The 16,935-nt window shown below is 43.0% G+C and overlaps 1 protein-coding gene across 1 annotated transcript in view; it reads left to right on the top strand.

The window, feature by feature from the left end:
- LOC121278847 (collagen alpha-1(XXII) chain-like) overlaps positions 1–16,935 on the top strand; it is a 182,381-nt gene that overhangs the window by 112,011 nt on the left and 53,435 nt on the right. Inside the window, exons 4-5 of the mRNA XM_041189305.1 lie at positions 12,290–12,364; positions 14,087–14,186. Of these exons, the coding sequence (XP_041045239.1) occupies positions 12,290–12,364; positions 14,087–14,186 (175 nt within the window). The remainder of the gene's footprint in view (positions 1–12,289; positions 12,365–14,086; positions 14,187–16,935) is intronic.

Genomic DNA, 16,935 nt, shown 5'->3' with positions numbered 1-16,935 from the left:
GTTGTTCCATTACAGTTACAACACTGGCATCTACCTGGCACTGTGGAAAATTAACCAGGTATGACCCATCCACAAAAAGCAGGACAAATCCATCCCAGCCAATTACCACTCTATCAGTCTCTCGATCATCAGTAAAATGATGGAAGGGGTCATGAACAGTGCTATCAAGCAGCACATGCTTAGCAATCACCTGCTCACTGATGCTCAGTTTGGATTCTGCCATGATCATCAGCTCCTGATCTCATTACAGCTTTGGTTCAAACATGGACAAAAGAGCTGAACTGCAGAGGTGAGGTGAGAGTGACTGTCCTTGACATCAAGGCTGCATTTGACCGAGTGTGGCATCAAGGAGCCCTAGAAAACTGGAGTCAATGGGAATAAGGGTGAAAACTCTCCACTAATTGGAGTCACACCTAGCACAAAGGAAGATGCTTGTGGTCATTGGAGGTCAGTCATCTCAGCTCCAGGACGTCACAGCAGGAGTTCCGCAGGGTAGCGTCCTCAGCCCAACCATCTTCAGCTGCTTCATCAATGACCTTCCTTCCATCATAAGGTGAGAAGTGGGGATGTTCAATGATGATTGCACAATGTTTGACACCATTCGCAACTCCTCAGATACTGAAGCAGTACATGTTCAAATCCAGCAAGACATCCCTCGACAATATCCAGGCTTGGGCTGACAAGCGGCAAGTAACATTTGTGCCACACAAGTGCCAGGCAATGACCATCTTCAACAAGAGAGAATCCAACCATTGTTCCTTGACATAAAATGGCATTACCATCACTGAATCCCCCACTATCAATGTCCTGGAGATTAGCATTGACTAGAAACTGAACTGGACTGGCCATATAAATACTGTGGCTACAAGAGCAGGTCAGAGGGTAGGAATCCTGCGGCGGATAACTCACCTCCTGACTTCCCAAAACCTGTCCACTGTCTACAAGGCACAAGCCATGAGTGTGATGGAATACTCCCCATTTGCCGGGATGAGTGCTGCTCCCACACACTCAAGAAGCTTGACACAATCCAGGATAAAGCAGCCTGCTTGATTGGTACCACATCTACAAACATTCACTCCTTTCCTTACAAGATAGCACCTTCCCAATCCACAGCTGCTATGATCTACAAAGAAAAGGGCAGCAGACACATGGGAACATCACCACTTGCAAATTCCCTTCCAAGCAATGCACCATCCTGACTTGGAAATATATCACAGTTCCTTTACTGTCTCTGGCTTAAAATCCTGGAACTCCCTCCCTAAGAGTACTGAGGGTGTACCGACATCACATGGACTGCAGCGGTTCAAAAAAGCAGTTCACCACCACCTTCTCAAGAGCAATAGAGATAGACAATAAATGCTGGCCTAGCTAGCAATGCCCACATCCCCTGAATGAATAAAAAGATGTACTGGCCTATGCTTATCCCTTAACTAACAACCCCGAGAGGCTGGTTATCTTTTCATTATGTCTTGTTTTTAGTAGGATATTGCTGTGTGCATATTGGCTGTAATCTTTCCTTGTGACTACACTTCATAAGTACGTAACTGGCTGTAAAATGCACTGGGACTTCCTGATGTCAAGAAAGGTGCCATTTACATATAATTCTTTCTTATAAAAATATATTAAACTTATTAGCTGCCTGACCCACGTCTTTGGATGATGTAGATGACAAATAGACGGGGACGTGATGGATCCTTTGCGGGAGGAGTGCTGAAGTCTGTGCATGCACGGGGAACATGCACTGAAATCTCCCTGAAGGCAGAGAGCTGCCTCAGGGAACTGAAGAATTTCAAATACAAAAATAAACATTATACAAATGATATAAACATGTCCCCACATGTGACTCAGTCACATTATGAGGGACTTGTAAAAAAATAATGTTAAAAACGTTTTATCTCTTTTTTTTTAGTAGCAGTTGGGAACTTCATCCTGCCCGTGGATGAAGTTTTGTGAAAACTGCAAACTTTGCTCGCCCGATGTCATCGTGCACTATTTTACTCTCGTTCGGGTCGGGTGCATGCTGTCTGATGAGAAAAAAATTCTGCCCAGGGATTTGGCAGGTGACAAATGTTCAATGAATTTAGAAACAAAAGGAAGATTCAATATGAGAAATGACCTGACTAAAGTGGCTTTGAAAGGGACAGGAACAATATTTGATGATAGAAAACCATTTACACTTTCAACTAGCATGAGGACCTAGATGGGATGTATGTAACTTAATAGGAATGGGATCAAGGGAGCAGAATGTGGGTCTGATGGATAAGATGAACTCAGACAATGTTTGAGAGGAGATTGAATAGAAACTAGAGAGGGAGATGCTTTCATGATTAGAACTGCAAGAAGACTTATACTTGAGGGAGTAAAGATATTATGGGGAACAGCTCGGATAGGAGGTAGAAAAGGTTTCGCTTGGGTGAAACCATCAAAAGTGGATGGGAGGGAGTCATTGAACAAATTGACAACTGCTGAAGTTTTGTGACAAATGGAAAGCCAAAGACTGATCTTGATTTTTCTACACCCTGTCGAGTAAAACATGTGGCCTACATATGCCTGCACCTCGATTGTCTGGTATTGCCTCTGTTAACCTGACCGTTTGCTCTGCAGCTTCATTAATTTGAGATGAAGAAATGATTTAATTCTGTGCCATCTCTGCTTCTGGCAGCTGGAAACAGATAGAGAGTGAAAAATTACAGACTTCATTCTTTAAGAGACAGAAATAGTGAAATTTGGCACCCTCTGTGGTCTGGATCACTTCCAATGTCTTCAGATAAATGCATACTTTGCTCAAAATGAAAATCAGAGCATGTTGAAAATATAACAGCTGGCCATCAAACTTACAAAAACTTCCTTTCAACACCACACTCACTGAGACAGCAGGGACGATTTTAACCTAACCTGCTCAGCTAGAGACTGAAAGGATCTTGTGCAATTCTGGTTTTACCCCTTGACTAATTTTACTTTCTGTCTTGAGCACATTTCTGGTATTTAGAGACCTGGCATATCATTGGCAGTTGTATCACCTGATGGGATCAGGTCAGGCCTGCCTGGGCAAATCGGGGCCATTCAAAGTTTTTCCCAGGAAGTCCCCCCAAGCCACCAACCCCCTTCCATCCCCAGCCCCATCATGCTCTTCTGTTAACCATTCTTCTGCTGTAGTTTTCAATCTCCCCAGTGCCTGGTGTCTCAGCATCTCTCTTCAGTATATCAGTTGACTGCCATTTCTTCCCCTGAAACCAGAAACTTCGGAGTCGGCAGCAGAAGTGTTTCCTGACCAGCCAATGTTTATATGGGAATACACCATCAACTACCCCATCATACCACCATTCCCCACCTCCCCTCCCCTGCTCTTGAGTTTTTCAATTTTCTGCCCCATTTAATCTTTGTTGCTTGTGTATGTTAACAAATTCACTCTTTTTTAAAAAAAACTTTTCCCTCAGTTATGGAGATTAAGCTTTTCCAGTTTTCCCTCAACCCCCTAACATTTGAAATCATTCATGTGGCTATTCTTTACATACTCTTCAATGCTTTTCCATTCCCTTTGCAGTGTGGTGACCAGAAATCCGGATGCCAGCTCTAAGTCTGTTTGTGGTCATGTTAGACGAGGACAGGATCAAACCCAGATGTGATCACATCCATAATCAGATAGTCTAGCAGTACTCACTGTTACAGCACATACTAGAACAATTGAAATAATTATTAGAAACAAACTACAACAGATAAAAAGCACCACAGCTTGAGCCAACACTTTTAAAATTGGGAGGAAGCGGTGACGACGAGGTGGGGTGAAAATGAGAAAAACCAAAAAGTATAAATATTTCACTATGAAAGATTTGTGATAAGCTCTTAAATTCTCCCCCAACTTTATGAGTTCTGCTGCTGAAGGAGTATGCATAAACCGCCAACAGGATTATACAGGTCTTCGTACTCAGGTTGACTAAGTGCAGGTAGACAACAGCTTTCATGATATTGAGTCTGTGAGTATTCGGCTGAACCAAACTCGGAATTTGAATTTTTGTAGAATTTAGATTATTTGGATTAAAATATTGCTGACACATAAAATGAAAATCACATTCAGCTGTTGTGATACGTTAGTGCGTCGGCGTTTAATTCCAGGCGAATGTACTCCAGCCGTACAGGGTAAGGTTTTCTGTCTGCTGATTTACTAAACCGCGTTTGCATTATTAACCCTGTTCCTGACCACCCTATGAAATCTCTGCAGAAAACTGACCACAACCTGGCAATAAATTGACAGTCTCACGCAGGTCATTAGGATGGCTGGATTGAAAATGAAGGAACAACATGGAGGGCACATTACTGGGAGCGCTTTATCTAACACTTGACCTGTGCAGTACACCATTCTGAGTGCTTGGAGCTGACTGTGGGTACAAAGCTAGCAAAGTGACCTATTCCCCATGTAGAGCTAACTTTGCTCACCTTGACTGATGTAAGGACATAAGAACTTTCAGAAACAGTATGGTGCCATTATGCCTAACCAGCCTGTGTGGAGATCAAACACACCGACTTGTATTCTCACCATGTCAGTCATTCTATCTCCACTCTCACAGAAACATATTTAATTGTAATTTCAATCCATTATAATGTCCACTGCAGTGGTATTCTCTGGCAGTTTTTTCTTAGATTTTTAATTGTATTAGTTCTTGATTTCCTTATACTTAACTTATAACCCGTGTTCCCTGCTTATGAAGCCATTCACTGTAGCATGGATTTGTTGGTGTGTTTTTATGTGTGCTTTAGGGGTTTGGCAGTATATGGATATTATCCACACGTTTCAGCTAGGAGTTAGAATTAATCGAATGTGGCATTTTAAGCCAAACGCAACTGAATGTTATTTTCAGCTAAGATGTCAAAAATAATTCAAGCTGTTGGGCCTGCTCCTATTCTCAATAAATGCCTATTGTGCACTTCCCAGTAGGAGTTCTTAAACAGTGATTTGAAGCATGAGCTCCAGTTGATCTCTGTCTGCTGCCGAACCTTTGTCTAGCCAAGGGATGCTGAATCCCATTGTAATTTCCCTGCTATTAATTTTGGTTGAAATTAATTGAGAATAGGTTGGAACTTGAATGTGGGACCTTAGATAAGACCATAAGAAAGTCTAGAATGAGAATAAGCTGTTGAACCTATCAAGTCCAATCAATCCAGAGCCCAAGTATGATTCCTCTAGCCTGAACCTTTCCCTCCCAAAACATCTGTTGATCCTTACCTCACATATCCTTTCATATCCCCCGCAATAAGATCACACAGTGTTAACAATCTCCTGGATCTTCATCACCTTTTCAACAGAAATAGATCCAGGTCACTTTTCAAGGTGTCAATTAGCTACCTTCTTCTCTGTATCTCTCAATACCACAACATGCATTTTGCTTACACACTGAGTTCTCTTTCAAATACAAATGTTCATTTCAGCCATAGGGATGCCATGTTACTGAGGCTGACAGTACAGGAAATTCATTTGGTACTTGGACTAAGAGCTTGGCATATTTGGACAGAAATAAATGTTCTATGTTTGCATCTTCCAGCTTAACTACCATAGCGAGAAGAAATGAAACAAACAGAAGCTCTGTCCTCCTCCCAATTACCTCAGACAGACCCTAGCCATGCTCATCAATAGCTATTGGCTGGCCTCATCTGTAACTTAGCTCGCTGCTGACCCTTAACAGGCATTGTAACAGCAGTTAGAGGTTGAATTTGAATTTTTCCTTGCGCAATGCAGATAATTCTGAGTCAAATGATTGGATGCAGCATGACATGCCATGGCCTATCCCACAGACTTGCTCGCCAAGTGCTAAAGTATTGAGGCTATGAAAATGAGGGGGCCTCAGAGATTAAAAACCGCAAAGAGTAATTTATGCTAATTATTATTTGGTGCAAATAATTTGTATTTTCCCTCTTTTGCATTTTCCACCAGCTTCTCCGCAAAACAATATTAAAAGCTTTTCTTTTAATTTAAACAGGAAATGTTGAAAAAGCTCAGCAGGGTCTCACAGCCTTTGTGAGGAGAGAAACAGAGGCCAGAAGTTTCCAGCCTCGTTGGCATCTGGCCAAAAATCAGTTTCACATCGTCGTGAAACCAGTTTGCGATTGTCTGCTGCACGTGTCAATGGCAGGCCATGTTTCCCACTGCCACACGTCAGGAACCTAATTTCAATACTTTAGCCTTGCTCGCCAGAATCATCTCCCCACGATGGATCATCTGGGCACGTCAGTGTGATTGCACACCAATGTATTTCACAACTGTACATAAGCGATGTGCACCTGGCGAGTTGCACTTTGCTCAGGACTTCGAGGTTTTTTTGCCTACCTTGCATCGGTCGGGCAGCACTCGCAGTCATCAGTGCCCGCTTTGCCACATCACTTTTAGGGGGCTCATGTGCTGGTCTCTCCCTACCATATCAACCATAAGGCAGGAGTAGTTTTTCAACAGCTGCAGCGCTAGGGCTTGCTTGGGAAAGGGGGAGAAGTGTTCTCAGGCAAGGGAAGGGGCTGCAGGGTGAGAGGAGGGGGTGGGATCCGAGGGTGTGTGTGGGGTCACAAGTTGATCTTTACAAGTGGCCTCAAGATGGTGAGGGCTGAGGAGGCAGTTTCCAGAGGAGATGTGGCCAGATGGAGGTGTGAGGGTGTGTGTGAAAGAATGAGCAATGATGCCTTTTGAGCTGGCAGTGAGTGAGATGCCAGTGAATGTGATGGGCCTTGTGAGTTTAGAATGATGAAGTTGTTGCCTTACCCTGACAGCACGGATGAGACCATTCATCTGTTTTCTGCACTGGATGTCCGACCTCTTGTGTGCAGCATTGGCGCTGCTGGGCCTTCTGTGACCAGAGCAGGGTTAGAGAACATAGTGGCAGACATCCAAGGCATTCAGAAGGTGCCCCAGGGATGTGTCACTGAATTGGTGTGGGGGGGGGCTGCACTCTTCTTGGATCTTGGGGCCATGTCTTCACATGGGGAGTCCTGGGGTGCAAGCATTGAGAAGTGTGCAAGTGGCTGCAGTTTAAATATAGCGCCCTGCGTGAGGAAGTGGCAAGGTAACGGTGTTGCGGGTAAATTGGAGACTGCCCATCAGCGAGACGGTGTGTTTCCTATGGCTGCATAATTAATGAGACGGGAGTGGGGCCGTACGGTGTGAAAACCCGCCATTGCAGCTGGCAGGTAAAACAACTTTTTTCCCACCTGCTCCTGCACATTGTGCCAATCTGGGACGATTCCACCCAGAGTTTCAAGTCCAACGTGACTCTTCTTTGGGACCTCATTTTTCCAGCACTTTCTGTTTTTATTTCAGATCTCCAGCATCTGCAGTATTTTTCTTTTTTTAAAAATTTAACTATTTGCTCCGCTACTTTTGATCCGTTTGGTCTGTTTTGGAAAATAAATCAGCGTGAAATTGCAGTTGGCGACCGATCGTGGGCAGTGGGCTGTTTCCCGCCTGCCAAACTCAAAATTCTGGCCCCTATTGCGAAATAGTACGTAGTGAGGGAAGGTCTTAACGTGTCTCGGAAAATGATTAAAAGCTGGAGCCCAAAATTCCTTCTCTGTAACCCCTGCAATGGTTTTGGCAGAATTAATTTTTTGTCACAGCAGCTGAAAAATCTGAATCAGTGCAAAGCTCTTCTGGTGTGTTTTTATTTGGTGAGTGGGGGAGCGTAACAAGTTTTAATTTTAACTTAAAGGTTTATTTTATCTTAAGTTTCAAAAATGTGCATCAAGTCATCGAGTACATCCCATGCAAATGGGGCCTGCAGCATTGATGCACATTGGACACCACACCCTTACGGTGGGTGGGTGCCTGAGGTCATCGAGTGCTCGGTGTGCACATGGATCAACAGCATGATTCCGAACTTCCTCAGCCTCCCTTTCAGTGCTAAGCTCATTGAAGTCCCAGTACTCAGTCATTGAAATGGGATGCTCGCATAATCTGAATGAAACCTCTGAAAAAAATGTTCCCTGAGCTAAGCATCCATATAAATTGCACTACAAAAAAATAAGCTTCTTGCTTTTAGTTGAATCTTTAGCCTGAATGTCACCATGGGCATCAGGACTCCGAAGTCAGCAGCAGGACCAGTTCAGTGACTTTACCACAGGCAGCCTCTTAATCAGTTGCCTGCGAGGTCACCATCCATTTTGGGATTTTAGGCAGGCACCTGATGCTGCCAGCTCAATCAGAGGGCCTCTGCAGCGGCTTTGGGAGCTGCTAAGGAAGGCAGGGGACCTTGGGAGTAGGTCACCTAAGTTGAAAGGTCAGGGGGACAAGGGTCTGAAGGGTACCCCCTCCAGGGAGATCATTAAGGTCATGGGGGAGCTACTTTCCCTGCCTGGGGTTGCCTCTTTGACAGTGTGGGGGTCATCATGTCATCAGCAAAATATGACTGGCCCTGTAAAATGGCCCTTAATTAGGCCTTTACTAATGCTAATCGGTTACCTGTGGGCAGCTAGTCCACATCTGATCCTGCCACTGGTAAAGTGTCCCAGCAGCGTGGAGCTGATTCAAACCTGCGTGTGCGTGTGTCTGTATGTGTGTGTATGTGTTATGTGTGTGATGTTTCACCTGAGCCTGCATGCCAGCAAATGACATTAATGATTTGCAGCGTTATGGGCATCCTTATGGACAAGCCTGTCTATGTGAAAGCTCTTGGGAATGAGAAAAGCAATCAGATCAGGAATGACAGCTGTGTTACAGCTTACCCTTCCTCCAAAGCCCATGTGTTTAAGGTCAGGCTCTTGTTTTGGTGCATGCATTCTGAAAGAGCCTACAACCTCCAGGGCAGGAATGACTGTCACTTATGATGATAGCAGCTGCATTGAACTTTTATGCAATAGGCTCCAGAGGTGATTAGGCAATTAGTCACACAGAGCAAAGAGCAAAACTCAGAGTTTACATGTAGCTCAGGGAATTGTTGACCTGCAATTCAAGATTTGCAGTCATTAAAATTATGGACAATAAACCACAGGCTGTGGGCCCATCTTTTCTTAATCTTCCACTCACTGTTGAGAATTCTCGATCATGGAATCAAATCTGTGCTTCTTGTAAGCAGGCTTCTGCTATCCTTTGTACCTGCCATACATTTGGGTGTGCATCTTAGCCACCCAGCTAATGCCCTAGACAACTGATTCTTCCAGGGATGAGTCTCCCATTGTGGGTTGTCACCATTATTAGCTCTGTTGTCTTCGTACTTTTATCAGGGGTGCCTTGATGACTCACTATTGGGAGGAGAAGATTAGGGAGGCAAAGGCAAACAGCTTGATGTTATTTTAATTAATTTGTATTAATTTTCACTGAGCAACAGAAGGAAATAGAATTCCATGTTTTTCTTCACCCAGACTTTACAACGACTGTTGGATTTTTTCAGTTAGAATCCTTTTTCCCCTACATTGGGAGTGACAGCTGTTAAAGGATCTCAGAGTACTGATAAATTGGTCACTTACAATCTCAAAATGCCATGTTGATAGCCAAGTTGGTGATAAAGTATCCACTAAATGATGGACTTATATTTAACAGATTATTTACAGGACTGTGATTTAAACCTAATACTTGATATAGAATACTAAGTCAGTTTACTATTTAAAAATGACAGCTGTGTTCTTTTTATAATTCACCATACTTACCGAGAATTTCAAAAGGACAGTCAGCAGGTGTGTGTTTGCAATTTTTCAGTCAATGTGTGTGAACAGTGGGCTGAAGCACCATTGTTTCACCTCTGGAACATCTCCCAACCCCCTTCCCCATGTTCCAAACCCAAATCAGAGCCATTATGGGGAGGATATCAATACTGGTACCACTTTGAGCTCTTTATCTGTTCTGTGTAGTTCCTCACAAGTATTTCAAGGGTTAATATTATTGAAAATCAGTGGACAAATGCTGAGCATAGTAATGCCATCCAACAAGGGGCATAGTGTAGGAAAGGGAAGACACCGTTCAACTCTTAAACTACTGGAATACAAAAACAAAATGTAAATGTTCAAGGTTCCATCCATTTGTTGCAGTCCATTGTGTAAAAAAAATATCCAGGTTCCTGGAACTGGTGATGTTGCCGATCCAGGAAGAGATGCGGCTCTGGTGATGCACTTGCAGAAAGGGAGCCGAGGCATGTGTGAGCCTTCATATTAAAAGTGGCCCCCTGACACCTGCTCGTGAGTAACAATAACTGGATGTACCCCTGTTGGTCATTCCCCTGAAATAAAAAGCAACCTTGAGCTCAAGTGAAAGACCTAATTACATAGTCGACATTGGGATATTACTGATTTGTGTTTTGCCATTTCACCTTTGCCAATTCTTTATATTTCCTTTTTATTCTTCAAACCATTTGCATTCATATGGTGCCTTTAATTTAGCAAAGCATCTCAAGCTGCTTAACAGGAGCTTAAGTAAACTTGAGCTGCATAAGGAGACTTTGGCCCAGAATTTCTGTTCCCCAGGGGTCATCCCCCAGAAGTACTCCAGGAAAAGTGCTGGAAAATCTCCCAGAAGTCCCCACGTAAGGACTGCATGGCAATTGACTGGAAGGATTAAACTTCCGATAGGCAATTGCTCTACCCCTGGAACCATTGCAAACTCCGACTTAAATAGGAGACTTTGGATAGCTCCAGAATAGTTACCCAGGGAAAGTTAGAAGTATTCCTGGGTAACTATGGCATTCACCCAACTCAACAACCCCCAGACACTGGGCCCGTTGACTAACCCTCTCCATCCAAACCACCCCCCATCCTCCGAGCACCTGACACAGCTCCTCGGCCTCCCACCCTCCACCCCCAGCAACTCCCACCTGGCCCACTACACCCTCAGCCTCCAGCAACTACCCTCCTGTCCCCCCCAACTACCACCCCTATTCCTTGACTAGCCCCCACCCACTGAAAAACTCACATCCTCCCGACCCCCCACCCTGCATCCTCCTCGCCCCACGACTACCCCCACAACCGATTATCCTTGACCCCCTGACGACCCTCCTGACCCCCCTGAATACCCCCAACCACCCGACCCCACCGACCCCCCACCCCTCCCACCACCAGACATCCACCCAACCACCAAACCCTGACCCCCAACCACCCTAACCCCTCATCCACTTAGCTTATGGACTTAGCTTCTCCTTGGCTTTTCAAAGTGGCTGGGACCTTTAAACTTACACACTTTACAGCAGCTAGCGTTATAAAAAGGGAGTGTGGCTTCACTTCCCCCGAGGCTGCTGCCCTGCACTGGAAGGAATCCAGAGCTTCTGCACTGCACATTTCTCACCAGCCCTGGGTCAGAAGTCCAGGCGAGGTATGTGCAGCTCCCGATCAAGGACAGTAAAAAGGAGCCAATGGTGATTGCCACTCCATGGAAGTTCTGGCCAATAAGTCAGGTAACCAAATGCTTGGTCAAAGAAGGAGGCATTAAAAAGCATCTTAAATGTGAAAAGAGAGGTAGAAAGGTGGAGAGGTCTATGTAGAGAATTCCAGAGCTTAGGATGGTCTTGACAGCTGAAGGTTGAGGTAGAGCAATTAAATTAGGGATGCACAGGTGTCCAGAACTGGAGGATTTCAAAGATTCTGGATGGTTGGAGGGCTGGCGGAGGTTATAGATTTAGGGAGGGGCAAGGCCCTGGAGATGTTTGAAAACAAAGGTGAGAATTTTAAAATCAAGGTGTTGCCTGACTGGGAGCCAATGTAGATCAGTGAACACAGGGCTGATGGGTGCACAGCACTTGATGCGAGATAGAATACTGGCAGCAGAGTCTAGGATCAAGTTTATGTATGGTGTAAGATGGGAGGCCAATCAGGAGAGCATTAGAGCAGTTAGCTCTAGACATAATAGAGGCATAGCTGAGGGTTTCAGTAGCAGATGAGCTGAAGCAGGTATGGTGGTGGGTGATCTTATGGACATAGAAGTAGGCATTCTTGTGATTCAGTAGATATGTGGTCAGAAACTCATCTCAGGGCCAAATAAGGAACTAAAGGTGCGTACCTCAGACAGTAATCCCCAAAGAGAGGGATGAAGTTGTTGGCTATGGAACAGAATTTGTGGCATACATCTTAACCTGCAAACATCCCCCACCAATGCAATGATATACTTCTTGCTATCATGCTAAGAGCACTCAGACTTTGTGGTCTTAAGGGCAGGCCTGTTTAAACACAACGGTGCCTTACCAGCAGAATAATACATTGTATATTACAATAGTGCTCTGGTCATTATAAGACAAACCATCCAATTTGCAATGAGCAGTGTCACAGTATTGTATAATAATGTTCCACTATAGTATTCTATAATTATATTTTGAGTTTTCATTCTTTGTCTCAACAGATGTGCTATGTCCCAATCTGAAATTGGAAGGCAGTCAGTACAAACTACAAAATAAAGCTTCAGCTAACATCCCAGGTAAGTTAGTTTCATAACAGAAATGTAAAAGCAGAATCATAGACATGCCTGGGTACATTGCAATTGTTTTTTTTTACATACATGAATTTTCAAGCTGAGCTACTAAGAAGCCTAGACAGGTAGAATATTTTCTTGCTATGGGTTAATCGGTTGGGGGTAGAATTTGTGTGTTGGGTGCATTGGTACATTGTGCTCATATTGTTCTTGAACATTCACTGGTTAGGTTGCAGTTTCTGCTAAAATTCATTTCCCTAATTACAACCAAAAAAACTTCCATGAATCAACGCAAGTGGACAGTGTAATGGAACATAAATGTTTATTTACTTTCCATTCTAGTGTTCTTTGATATATTTAAGAGAAGTAACATGGGGCAGTTTTATTAATACATCTGAAAATGGGTTTATCACCAAAAATAAGCATAAGTGCTCCACCAATGAGTAAACTGATTCAAAATCACTGAAAATTATATAAAGGTAGCTGAACCATTCAATGCTTTTATTGGTGTGCTTCAGTTTCTTAGTAGATTATATATTTTTTGATCTGTAAATACTTATAAAAGGTGACTGCTACGACCTATGAAGAGCCAAAGCAGTGCAATTGGTGTAAGATTGCAATTTTGGCCTAGGGACATGGCCAACTTTGTGGGTGGGGTTTAACCCAGGCAAAATGAATCTTGAACCAGCATAAAAGTTCACAGGAAATATGAATGCAAGTGTTTTTGGGCAAGTCTCATCTACATTTAATAGTCTGAGAAACCTTTGTGATGGTTTGGCTTATTCCACCCTAATTGCAACAATATTATTGTCATAAGCAAAAGGAAATTAGACCCCATCATTTACCTAGATCCAGGGAGCTCAGACACAGGTTGGCAAAGTAAAAGCTGGTATCCCAATAAGTGTGCAGCAGTACTAGAGCTGCAATAGGTTTCAGTCCCTCTGGACACTCGTGAGGATTCCTGTTATGCATCTAACTAAGGCTCACCTTTCCATTGGTACATTGGCTTGAATGCCTATTAAATTGGTTTAAAAATACAAGCTCCTAAATACATTAACAAAATCAATACTGTAAACCAAAAATATTAGTCCCTGCTGCATCCTAATATATTAGACCCTTCTTCAGAGCTCCTGTTGGAGAGAAGAGCAGTACTTCAGTTCAAGAAGGCAGCTCACCACTACCTTCTCAAGGGCAGCTAGGGATGGGCAATAAAATGCTAGTCCAGCCAGCAAAGCCCACATCCTGTGAATAAATAAAAAAAAACTTCTCCAAGGTAGGCATTCCTGGAAGAGAAGTGAATTAAACACTTAGGACAAAAGCAAAATACTGCAGATGCTGGAAATCTGAAAAAAACAGAAAATGCTAAACAAAAAAGGATCTGACCCCTCTGAAGAAGAATCATACAGACTCGCAACATTAACTTTGTTTCTCTCTGCACAGATGCTGTCAGACCTACTAAGTTTTTCCAGCATTTTCTGTTTTTATTTCAGATTTCCAGCATCTGCAGTATTTTGCTTTTATAAATGTGACAATGAGAACAGGAAACTAATCTCCAAAAAGAGCTTGAGCTATTGTTCTGTGAACTTCACTGGAAAGAAGATCAGGCACAGTAAAATACTGGCTGCTGATTCGCTACATTTTGCACTTTTGGCATAGACTAATTTCACCCCCATCATTTTTGAAATAACTTTTGTATGATCAGTGTATGTTTGGTGTGTATTCAAACAGGTTTTGACTTAATGGAGCAGTTCCGTGTGAAAAGTATTGTCGGAACAAAAGATGGAGGATTTGTTCGCCTTGGAACGATGCCCATAGTTCAGATGACAAAGTAAGTGACAAAATGTGGTGCACCTGGAGTCATCGGACTCGATGCAAACAAGCCTATTTCATTCCATTCCGCTTTTTTTCATTCCAGACCACTTCGCTCTTCTCCACTCCAGTCAACTGCACTCCATTCCACCTTGTTCCACACCAGTCCGGCTTGCTCCACTTCAGGATACTCCACTGAATATCCAAAAAAAGCTTTTTCCATCCCATCATCATTCTTCATCTTACTGAACATCATTTCACTCCACTGCTCACCACTCAGTGCATAAAAACAACTGCCTTGAACTCTATCTTATTGGACTGTGGTCTGTTGGATGCCATTGCAATGTACTGCTCTGCATTACAAAATGCTGAGGAATCAGTTAGCAGCCCAAATATGCCATTCCTTGGGTTACTGATGCAAGTAATGCATTATGTGCTGAGCAGAAGCCAGACATCTCCCCTTGCGAGGGAATCAGAAGAAAAGGTTAACATACTTTTCAGCATCTGGTCCTGATGTGGCAAAGGTGAAAAGTCTCAACAAGAGATTGTCTGCCTACCCTTTTGGTAAAGGATATTGTAAAATATCTTTAAAAAGGAAAAGTTGGAGGAAGTGTGGGTTACAACTTGAGCTGGACACTGGCCTTTTAAATCTTTGACCAGTCACTCAGACAATTGGATGAAAATCTCCTTTGACTGTGGGCTGTGAGAGCCCTATAATTGATTTGCACACCTCTGAAACCAGCTCTAGGAATCCCCAACAGAAATCTGTCTCCAATTGTTCAATAATTGGAACTAAATGGACAGTTTTACTTGGACAAGTTATGATACAGGTAGTGTGGGAAATTTAGTTCCTGAGGCATTTGGTTGACAGAGTAAAGAGAATTTTACTTTGGCTCTAATTATGCATCTTAGATTTAACTACATTCAGGAGTGTTGAAGGTATGGAACAGACTACCCAGGAAGCAGCAAAGTAAGATGGTGTTATCAAATTCAAGAGGCGAATGAACATTGTTTTGGTAAAAGAAGTATTTACTATAGCAAAGATGTCCAGATTTCCTGTCCCCATGTAGGTTCATATCATGGAGTATCATACAAAATTCAATAAAACAACAACTCTTGTATTTCTATAGTGCCGTTAACATATTGAGATGTCCAAGGTGCTTACATATTCATAACTCTCATTAACTGACACATATATCAAGTTATTAATAAAACACATCTTTGTGTTGTACTGGGACAGAGAGACCTGGGGTTGGGGGGAAGGGGGGTCATAGACCTTTGAAGATAGCAGGACATATGGAGAGAGTAGTTAACAAAGCATACAGATCAATTTCCTTTTGAAGTTATTCATCATCTTCAATTCCACCACCCTTGTAGGCAGTGAGTTCCAAGCCATTACTGCTTACTGCTTTAAAAAGTTCTTCCTCACATTCCCCCACATCTCTTGCCCAAAACTTTAAATCAGTCTTCCCTAGTCTTTGAAAGATCAACTAAAAACAGCTTTCCTTTGCCTAACTTATCTAAACCTATCAATCTTTTACATCACATTCTCAATCTCCTTTGTTCCAGGGAGAACAATCCCAGCTCCTCTAACCTAACTAGCTAACATCCCTCATCCCTCATCCCTGTAAGTATTCAGGTAAATCTCCTCTTCACCCTCTTAACTGCCCTCACATCCTTCTCACAGTGTAGTGACCAGAACTGGACATAAGAGCACAAGAAATAGGGGCAGGAATAGACCATAGCCTTTTGAACCTGCTTCGCCATTCAATATGACCATGACTGATCTTGGGTTTCAGTTCCATTTTCCTGCCTGCTCCCCATATCCCGTAATTCCCTGAGAGACCAAAAATCTGTCTATCCCAGCCTTAAATATATTCAACGTTGGAGCTTCCACAATCTTCTTGGGTAGAGAATTCCAAAGATTCATAACTCTAGTTGTGGCCTAATCAGAGCATTATAAAGGTTCAGTATAAATGTTCTGCTATTTACTTAGTACCTCTATTTATGAAGCCCAAGATATACTTTGGTAACTATTCTCTCACTAGGTCTTGCCACCTTCAAAGATCTATGTACATGAACCCTCAGGTCCCTCGGTCCTTGCGTACTATTTAGCACAGTGCTACTAAGCCTATATGTCTCACCCTATCCCTTCTGCCAAAATGCATTACCTCACAGTTCTCTGTATTAAATTTCAGTTGCCACTTGCCTGCACATTCTGCTGGTCTATCTATATCCTGTTGCAGTCCGTTGTTGTCATCATTGTCATTTGCCACGCCTCCAAGTTTGGTATCATCAGCAAATTTGAAATCTTGCCCTGTATTCCAATATCCAAGACATTTCTATATATCAAAAAAGCAGTGATCCTAGCACTGACCTTTGTGGAATACTACTGCTTACCATCCCCCAGTCTAATAAACAACAATTTACCATGACTCACGGTTTTCTGCCCTCATGCATTTCTTTTTACCCAAGCTGATACTGACTCTTTTCCATGTGCCTTAATTTGTTAACCAACCTTTTATGTGCTACTTTGTCAAGTACTTCCTTAAAGTCCATGTAGACAATATCCGTTGCATCCTCTGTATTAGAGAGAGCTGGTGTTATGGCCAATATTTATCCCTCAATCAACATCAGCATAAGAACATAAGAAATAGGAGTAGGCCACTTGGCGCCTCAAGCCTGCTCTGCCATTCGATAAGATCATGGCTAATCTGATTGGGGATTTACCTCCACTTTCCTGCCTGCACCCTATAACCTTTGACTCT

Source organism: Carcharodon carcharias, chromosome 6 (assembly GCF_017639515.1).
Source record: "Carcharodon carcharias isolate sCarCar2 chromosome 6, sCarCar2.pri, whole genome shotgun sequence".
NCBI classification, from domain to species: Eukaryota; Metazoa; Chordata; class Chondrichthyes; order Lamniformes; family Lamnidae; genus Carcharodon; species Carcharodon carcharias.
Note: the sequence above shows the minus strand (reverse complement) of the source record. Positions and strands in the feature narration are given on the sequence as shown.